The 9,866-nt window shown below is 39.4% G+C and overlaps 1 protein-coding gene across 3 annotated transcripts in view; it reads left to right on the forward strand.

Annotated features, from left to right (window-relative positions):
- The window catches only part of fbxo38 (F-box protein 38), a 55,165-nt gene extending 46,415 nt beyond the window's left edge, over nucleotides 1-8,750 (forward strand). For 2 of the 3 annotated variants that reach the window (XM_028031365.1, XM_028031366.1), the window contains exons 18-21: nucleotides 2,051-2,196; nucleotides 2,750-2,850; nucleotides 6,444-6,557; nucleotides 7,434-8,750. In XM_028031365.1, the coding sequence (XP_027887166.1) occupies nucleotides 2,051-2,196; nucleotides 2,750-2,850; nucleotides 6,444-6,557; nucleotides 7,434-7,612 (540 nt within the window). In that variant the 3' untranslated portion in view covers nucleotides 7,613-8,750. Of the gene's footprint in view, nucleotides 1-2,050; nucleotides 2,197-2,749; nucleotides 2,851-6,443; nucleotides 6,558-7,433 lie in introns of those variants that run through there. The other variant, XM_028031367.1, reaches the window with a different exon arrangement.
- Nucleotides 8,751-9,866: the final 1,116 nt, after the last annotated feature.

A 9,866-nucleotide genomic window follows, 5' to 3' on the forward strand; every position in this document is an offset into this window, starting at 1 on the left:
TCACCCTGTCTTTTTTCAGTACTCCTCATGTGATTGGCCACAAGGCCGCCATTTCACCAATCAAAACAGTGATCCTGCTCACAGCAGGCTGAAAAAATAAATACATTTTTTAGGGAGCCAGCTCTCACTTGATTGGACTGTGCTCTTCTGACTCTCTATAAAACATTAACTCTTAGAATCTATGCTTTTGTGCATGAAGAACCAGTCAGTAAACTGGTTCTTAAAAGGGCTAAGAACCTAACTTAAACTATGCTAAAACTAACTAAACTATGCTGGAACAACCAAGCTGATCACAGCACTTGGGAAAATGGATTTCACAGCTCTTAGAAAAAAGCTGGTCTTTATGTACTTCTATCATACAAAAAGACAGCAGTGATACAAACAGCTCGGGCCTGGGTGGGTAGGATCAGCACGTAGCATATATTGAGTCCAGGTCTAATAGTTGACCCCTCAGTCCGATGGGGAATTTTCACCATCCAGGCCACATCCTTTTTGTCCTGAACTGTGCAGTTGCCATAACACGCAGTCATATTGACAGAAGATGCTCTCAATCATGGCTCTGTAGACATTCATGAGCATCAGAGCAAGAAGAGTCTTTTTTGACTCATCACAACATCACATTGTTGACCAGGTCAGGTTCATGGTGATGTTGATGCCCAGCAATTTGACATTGTCCACGCAGTCCACTACTTCCATTTAGGTGTACTGTCCTCCTGAACCTTCTGTAGTCCAATATGGCATCTTTGGTTTTGTTCAGTGAATACCTCTGGAACAGGTGCTGCATTATTGTTTCAGACCCTCTACAGCAGGGGTCTCAAACTCAATTTACCCGGGTAAATTTACCCAATTTACCCGCTGGAGGTAGAGTCTGGGTGAGGCTAGGCCGCATTCACACACACAGTCCTCAGCCCAACCTTTCTGATTGTCTATTACCATATTTGGCCGTAGTCAGGCGCTGTAACAGCCGTAATTGTGTAGTGTCTCTTTAAGATACTCTAGTATTGCTAATGATGTCAGAAGTATGCGCCACGGCTTCTCTGTAGAGAGCGTGGGAGAAACGTGCTAGACGGACATGTTAGCTCCCTAACTTTTTAGTAATGTTACGGGTTGTTTGGACGCTGCTCAATTTTCATGTCTGATAATATAGCAGCCGTTCAACCGGCTTTGTAAGGTTGGTGAAGAGTGTATTTATTAAAGGACAACACTGTGGAATTCCCAGTACCAGTGTGGTTGTGAGTTTTTGACCGTCCTGACGAATCTGCCGCCTCCTCTCCTCCCTTAAACACAACCCAAGCATTACAGCGCCTAACCTTAATTACGTTACACTGATCAGCAACTTCCGGGTCTAGACTGGATGCTGAAGCACGTGAAGCAGGAGTGGGCGCGGAAATTGCGCATGTACCGCATGCAAATAATGACAAATAGAAAATGCAAATAGCAAAATGCAAAATGTCCCGCCCCCGAGAGCAATATACTCCACCGTGATTGGTAAGTTCATTCAGCTCCGCACACAACACTGAAAAGTGCCAATTATATCAAACTCGCGGGCCGCACTAACATTAAACGTTCATATTAAGGCGGGGGCCACAAACTATCGTCCCGAGGGCCGCAGTTGGCCCGCGGGCCGCGAGTTTGAGACTCCTGCTCTACAGTCTGCAAACTTTAAAGAACCCTGTTTGAGGAGTGGGTAGGTGCACAGTCATGGATGAATAGTGTAAAAAGAACTGGACTAAGCACTCAGCCCTGTGGTGTGCCTATATTCAGAACCAGGGTGGATGATGATCTGTCATCCACTCTCGATGACTAATATATTCTTTCTGTCATTATTGTGGTATTTAGCACAAATAAATACTTTTTGTACTTTAGACCAAAAACAACAGAAGTTGTTGAAGTGTGATTTAATTTCAGACAGTGAGAAAAAAGGCTTATTTTTATGTAAACTTCTGGATTCAAACTAATAAAGATTCTGTTTTATAAATTTTTTTTGAATGGTTATCTGTACAAAAGGCAGTTAATGTGGTTGTTGTTCCTTTCTCTTTCCTCTTGACAGATTGACTCGATAGCACTGGAGCGTCAGCTTTTCCAGGGACCATATCCCTATCATATTGCTGTTGTGCATGAATTCAGCAATCCACCAAATATACACAACAAAGTCCGCATTCGGAGCTGGATGGACACAGTAGCTAATATCTGCCAGTAAGCATTTGAGAGCAAGAGAGAGATTTTTACAACGTAGTCCTCTTGTGAAATCATACACTGAAAACTTATTGAATACTCCTCCAAGCAAAAAAAATCCTTTCCTTTTATGTGATCAATGTTGAAGCTCTGTTTTCTCATGGTAATGAGCTGTTTTTAACTTCTGTAAAAACAGCTCTACTTGTACTACTGACAGAGCAAACTAGAGTAAGTAATAAGTTACTTTAGTCATAAGTTACTAGAGTAACTTATGACTAGAGTAACTTAGTAATAAGTTACTTTACTAACTTATTACTAAGGTAATTTAGTAATAAGTTATTAAAGTAATGTTTTACTTTACTAACTTATTAATTTATTACTTTAGTACTATTACTTTAGCAATAATACTTTATTACTTTAGTGATAAGTTAGAAATAGTAACTTATTACTTACTTGCAAGATGTGTTTTATCTTGCATTTTCTATTATTCATTTGCAAATATTAGGCTAAATTTGAATTCAACTGGACTGCTGACTGAACTATTAATTGTGTTTTTTATTTCTCTTTTTCTCAGAGAGTTAATAAAGTATGAGTTTTTCCCAGAAACCACAAGAAAAGATGATGTGAATATGTATCCCAAATACCCATGGGGTCGGGACATCTACACACTGGAGGGTAATTTCATGAAGCCAACATTTAAGACTTGACAATTTCACAGTTTCATCATTCATATGCAATAATTGTGGCACTCTTAAAGAGCACAATGTGAGATTGGGAATCTAACCTCAAATCTGAAACTGTTTAATGTGACCAAAACAAACAAACTGAAGACTTAAAATATTCATTGAGTGACTTCCATTTCTGGGCTCTGTGGTGGTTTGGTCCCACCCTTTTTTCAGTCAAATTGTAGTCAAAACATTTGTTAAAATGTTAGTGTAACTAACATTTTGTGTAACCTCATCAGGTTTAGACTCTTTTCCCTTCTAAGTCAGATGAGTTGTCTGTCTAAACAGCAGGCCACTCCATTTGAGGTACCCCTGTCTCCCAACAGCCATTCCCCATTTTGGTAGCCTTTTTGTCTTGGTGTGTTGAAAAAACTCAGATTTTGTTCATCCAAACTCTTTCCTGTCTTCTGAGAAGGTAATTTCCCATGGTGTTCTATACTAATATCTACTGTACTTCTCTTTCACATTTTTTCTTTATGTAAAATTGTGTCAGTAGATTTACCTTCTTGAAGTCATTGGTATACCCTTGTTATGTAATTACCAAGATAATACTCTGATTAAACCAGGACATTTATTAGTTGATTTATGGATCATAGACCAATTATGCATTTTGTGGTTAATTTGTTGTGTAAAATGTACTGAAACATTGAATAGCTCGACATATACAGTACAGACCAAACGTTTGGACACACCTTTTAATTCAATGAGTTTCCTTTATTTTCATGACTATTGACATTGTAGATTCACACTGAAGACATCAAAACTATGAATAACACATGTGGAAATATGCACTAAACAAAAAAGTGTAAAACAAATAAAAATACCCCTTATATTCTAGTTTCTTCAAAGTAGCAACTTTTTGCTGTGATTACTGCTTTGCACACACTCTACATTTTCTTGATGAGCTTCAAGAGGTAGTCACCTGAAATGGTTTTCACTTCATAGGTGTGCCCTGTCAGGTTAATAAGTGGGATTTCTTGCCTTATAAAATAGTCATGAAAATAAAGAAAACCCATTGAATTAGAAGGTGTGTCCAAACTTTTGGTCTGTACTGTACATTCAAAAGTTTAGAACAGGTTGCATCAAGTTCACCTAAGGTTGAACTTAGGTGAACCTTAGGTTCACCTAAAAATGCACTAGAAGAAGTGCATTTTTAATTCATCCTGAAATTTTACCCAAATATCCCTCACTTTTAGTGTTTTGCTTACTTTGAGCTTAGACTTAGACTGACTTTATTGTCATTTTGCATGCACAGGGTGTATACAGAACGAAATTTCGTTGCATACGGCTCAGGACAGTGTTTTGAGGTTCCAATGTTGTGAGGTTACTCCAGAATAAAATAAAATACAGTATAAAATATGAATATAAATATGAATATAAAATATAAAGTGCAGGACTGACAGTAAAATGGAAGTTACTCAACTCTGTACATGTGCAAGGTATGAAGTGGAGACCAGATTTTGAGTGCAGTCCAGTTAAGAGTTCAGCAGTTTGATGGCAAGTGGGAAAAAGCTGTTTCAGAACCTGGTGGACCTGCAGAACTGCGGAACCTCTTTCCAGAGGGCAGCAGGGAGAACAGTCCATGGTGGGGGTGTGAGGGGTCAGTGACGATGTTTCAGCCTCGGGACACGCAGCGCTGGGATGAAATGTCCTGAATGGAGGGAAGGGGGCCCCGATGATCCTCTCTGCTGTCCGCACCACTCTCCTCACGTTCTTTCAGTCAGAGGCGCTGCAGCCTCCACATCACACAGAGAGGCAGCTGGTCAGAATGCTCTCTATGATGCTTCTGTAGAACGTCTTGAGGATGGGCGGGGGCATGTGTGCTCTTCTCATCCTCCGCAGGAAATACAAACGTTTCTGTGCCCTTTTGACCAGAGACATGGTGTTCACAGTCCAGGTGAGGTCGTTTGTGATGTGCACCCCCAAGAATTTGGTGCTGCTGACCACCTCCACAGCCGAGCTGTTGATGAGCAGTGGAGCGTTGCTGGGCCGGTTCTTCCTGAAGTCGACGATCATCTCCTTCGTCTTGTCAACGTTCAGGATCAGGCTGTTGTCTCTGCACCAGTCCACCAGCTGCTCCACCTCCTCTCTGTAGTCCAGGTCGTTGTCGTCTCTGATGAGGCCCACCACCGTTGTGTCGTCCGCGAACTTCACGATGTGGTTGGTGGCGAACCTGGGGACGCAGTCGTGTGTCATCAGAGTGAACAGCAGAGGGCTCAGGACGCAGCCCTGAGGGGAGCCTGTGCTGAGGGTGATGACATCGGAGGTGTGTTGTCCGATCCGGACTGACTGAGGTCTGTCGGTGAGAAAGTCTAGCAGACAGTTGCGCAGGGGGGTGCTGAAGCCCAGGTGTCCCAGTTTTTCTGCCAGATGCTGTGGGATGATTGTGTTGAACGCTGAGCTGAAGTCCAGGAACAACATCCACACGAGTGTTCTTCTCCTCCAGGTGAGCCAGGCTCAGGTGTAGGGTGGAGGAGATGGCGTCCTCAGTGGAGCGGATTCGGCGGTAGGCAAACTGGAACGGGTCGAATGTGGAGGGGAGTCTGGAGACGATGTGTTCTTTTACCAGCCTTTCAAAGCACTTCATCATGATGGGAGTCAGTGCCACAGGCCAGTAATCGTTGAAAGAGGTGACTTGAGGTTTCTTTGGCACCGGAATGATGGAGGCAGTTTTGAGACAGGCTGGCACTGTGGCTTGGTCCAGTGAGGTGTTAAAAATGTCTGTTAGGACACCAGCCAGCTGACCTGCGCATTCCCTGAACACCCGCCCAGGTATGTTGTCGGGGCTTGGGGCCTTCCGTGGGTTGACTCTTTTCAGAGTCTTCAACACATCGGCTGTGTCCAGGCAGAGTGCCTCCTCTTCCTGGTGGGGAACAGTTTTCTTTGCCGGAGTACTGCTCAGTGCCTCGAATCTGATTAATTAGGTAAATTAAAGTCCTGATTAAGTGGTTTCAGTCTGATGAAAACCCATTGTTTATCACAAACTAAAGGAATCTCACTATATTTAAGCATTTATCCTTAACATGATGCATGTATGCTGTTCAATTAGCTTAATGAGTTATTTCATGTCACTACATAGACATTCTGTTTACAGGTTTACGACTCCAACAGGTCTCATTCATTAATTTTTTTTATGATATGAACTGTATTGATTTCTGCAAAACTAAACAAAACAGAATGAAACGGACCAAGCGGAACTTTTCAGGCCCGGAAGAACAAAAAGGGAAACAGTGTTTTTTTTTGTTTTGTTATTTTTTGTGTACATTAAGGAGCAGGCAAAAGTGCAATAGCAATCGAGTAAAATAAAAATAGTATCTTAAAATAAAAAAATAGCAGCATGATAATAATTAAAAAAGAAATGACAATAAATAAAATTACACCCAGTAAATATAAATGTTTAAAACTTTAAAACTTAAGCAGCAACAATAAAAGTTTTAGCATCAGAAACCAGCACAAATGTAATACAAGTGATTGACACCAATTTTATTAAATTTGAAGAATATGGGGAAGTTCGCACTGAAATTCTTGTATAATATTTTTCAGGAACTGTTGATGGAGCTCCGTACAGCATGATAACAGATTTTCCCTGGCTAAGGACACTGAGAGCAGCTGATCCCAACAGCTATGCCCGCTGTGACTTTGAGGATGATGAAAACAGTAAGTATATAGTCGGTAGTAACTGAATGACCAATGTTCAGTTATGTCATGACCTGCTTAAAGTACCCAAACCACAGTTTTTAATCTGAAATTAAGGATTTTTTTTTTTTTTTACAATGAACTGACATTTACAGTACAGACCAAAAGTTTGGACACACCTTTTAATTCAATGAGTTTCCTTTATTTTCATGACTATTGTCATTGTAGATTCACACTGAAGGCATCAAAACTATGAATAACACATGTGGAAATATGCACTAAACAAAAAAGTGTAAAACAACTGAAAATACCCCTTATATTCTAGTTTCTTCAAAGTAGCAACCTTTTGCTGTGATTACTGCTTTGCACACACTCTGCATTTTCTTGATGAGCTTCAAGAGGTAGTCACCTGAAATGGTTTTCACTTCATAGGTGTGCCCTGTCAGGTTAATAAGTGGGATTTCTTACCTTATAAATAGTCATGAAAATAAAGAAAACCCATTGAATTAGAAGGTGTGTCCAAACGTTTGGTCTGTACTGTACATGTTTGCATCTCCATCTTGATTTGATCAAATACATAAATTACTAAATTTCAGGCCTGCAGCACATGATGAAAACTTAGGATATATAGCCTAATTTAAACAACCAAACTGTAAAACTGCTGATTTTAAAAAGGTTTATGTTATCTTGTCTATACAATTTTAGCATATCATAAATAGTCTAAGGCAGACTATTTAAGAAACAAAGTAGACAAAGGATCTCCCGCTTTTAAGAGAAATGTATATCATTAAAAGTAATTGCTTAGTACTTGTCAGTTTTACCACTATGTGCAGTTGCCTTAAAAGAAATGTTTCACTATGAAACCTCTTGTAATTTTTTTTTTTCCTGTTCTGTTAGCCACCATCTATGCTCCGCGGCGTAAAGGGCAACTGTCTGCTGACATCTGCATGGAAACAATTGGTGAGGAGATCTCAGAGTGCAGGCAGAGCAAGAAAGGAGTGTTCCAACGAGTGGTAGTTCTCTTCCTTCATCACTGTGATATGCCCGGAGAGCCTGTGGATGATGACTATATCTAGATGTGGAAGAATTCTCAACTTCAGGGTTTTGACCTAAAGATGTTTCAAATGTAATTATAACTTTGGAAAACAACAAGCCTGGCCTTTGTGTCTCAGCATAAAATTGAATAAGATGGCTGAATGACTTTGTTATTGTTATGTAAAAAAGAAAAAAAGATACACCAGTCAGCAGGTGTTATGGGGGAATAGTAGCTTGTGTTGAACAACTGAAGTCCTTAACCTACAACTTTGTTTACATCCAGATAAAATTTAAGGTTAAAACTGTATGGTTTTAATGCTGATTATTTTTTTAGTTATTCATCTTAGCTTACCGAAGACTCACCAGTAAAAAAATAAAGCTGCTGATAGTAAAAAAGTGGTCCTCTGATATAAAATTACATGCAGCAAAGGATGATACTTAAGTTGCTCTGATCTTACTTCCTACTTGAAAATTAGTCATTGATTTATTATTTTTTGTTCATCTTTGGAGTTTATTTGTTCTCCCTCTTTATGATTTTGGATATTTTAAAATGCTGAGGCCATGATTCAAAGTTGTATTATATCATGGGGAAGTTGGAGAAATGAGTATAAATTTACTTTATTTGTTTCTTTGTGTATGTTTGGACTTTCAATTGAACCAAATGTAAGGTAATTCTTGCTTACAGAAAATGGCAGATTGCAGTGGAGAATCAACCCTATTCTCATTGGAATCCTTAATTTGGCTTTAGAACAATACACTCTTTTTTTTTTTTTTAAGGTTTCTAGAGTTTTTCAGTTTTTCTATCGAATCTGGCTTTTGACTCATTTTCCACTGGATGTTTTTCCTCTCAAATTGTTAATTATTTATTAATAGAATGCACTCTTAATTTCAAGAGTGAACCTGAGTTGATTCCCCCGCCCCCAAGATTCAATATTTGTTATTCTCATGCTGTGCACATTATGACAGATTGAGATTTAATGGCCTTTTGAAATAAATCATGTTAAAAGCCATATAAACAGTTTTTCCTGAACATATATTTTTGCATGTTTTTTGTAAACATTGAATCAAAAATGTTTGCAGCATAAATATTAATCCGAATTGAAGAGCAAGGTCAACTTTAATGTATGTATATATGTATGTGGGTATGGAAAGTATTCCATACATTTTTCACTCTTTGTTTCATTGCAGTCATTTTGTTAAAATCAAAAAAAGTTCGTTATTTCTCATTAATGTTCTTAACATCCAATCTTAACAGAAAAAAACAGAAACTCGTACACTATATTGCACATAGTATTGGCTGAGTATTCACTCACATATGATCTTAAGTTACATCCCATTCCTAATCAATAGGGTTCAATATGATGTTTGTCCACTTTTTGCAGCTAGAACAGCTTCAACTCTTCTATGAAGGCTGTCCACAAGGTTTAGGAGTGTTTATGGGGACTTTTGACCATTTTTCCAGAAGCTCATTTGTGATGTCACATAGTGATGTTGGACGAGAAAGTCTGGCTCTCAGTCTCCACTCTAATTCATTCCAAAGGTGTTCTATCGGGTTGAGATCAAGACCCAAACCGTCAGGCCAGTCAAGTTCATCCACACCAGACTCTGCCATCGACGTCTTTATGGACCTTGCTTTGTGCACTGATCCACAGAGTTGGCCCCTTGGAAGAGGAAAGAACCAGCTCCAAACCTCTCTGCATAGAAAGCCTGGGTCCTTTGACCTTTTCTCTTTGCAAAATACACCATTGTCCTGGCCTTTAACTGTTCTGATCAAATGATAACAGAGATTTAAACTGCAGAAATGTAAATGTTTCTTTAAGCATTATCTTTGTTGCAAAGTTACACAACAGATTAGTTCTGAGTCTGACAGAAAACAGACAGAAGCAAGTGGTTTTTGGCAGCTTCCTGCACCAGAAGTCGCTGTGCACTTCATCCTCATTCCGCTAACACTCCACTTTGGTCTTCCTGCTTTGACAAAATGGACTGTAGCCAGACAGAGTCATTCTCTGTCTTATTTTTAAACCGAAGAGACAGTGTTCCAGTTAATAACTTTAAACAGAGAAAAACTGTACACATCCCCCTGTCAGCCTGCATAATCTCCTCTCTGTCACATGCTACAACTTGTACTACATCTTCAGATAATTTCTGGCCCTGATTAAAATGCATAGGTCATGATGTACACAGGATGGAAGGATGTAGGCAGGCCAGAGGTAGAATCTTGTCATTAATGCAGTTGTGGTGTTGGTAATTAAGCATATATATACAGTATATATATATATATATATATATAATGTG

The sequence above is a fragment of the Xiphophorus couchianus genome, chromosome 11, assembly GCF_001444195.1.
Source record: "Xiphophorus couchianus chromosome 11, X_couchianus-1.0, whole genome shotgun sequence".
In the NCBI taxonomy this organism is placed as follows: domain Eukaryota; kingdom Metazoa; phylum Chordata; class Actinopteri; order Cyprinodontiformes; family Poeciliidae; genus Xiphophorus; species Xiphophorus couchianus.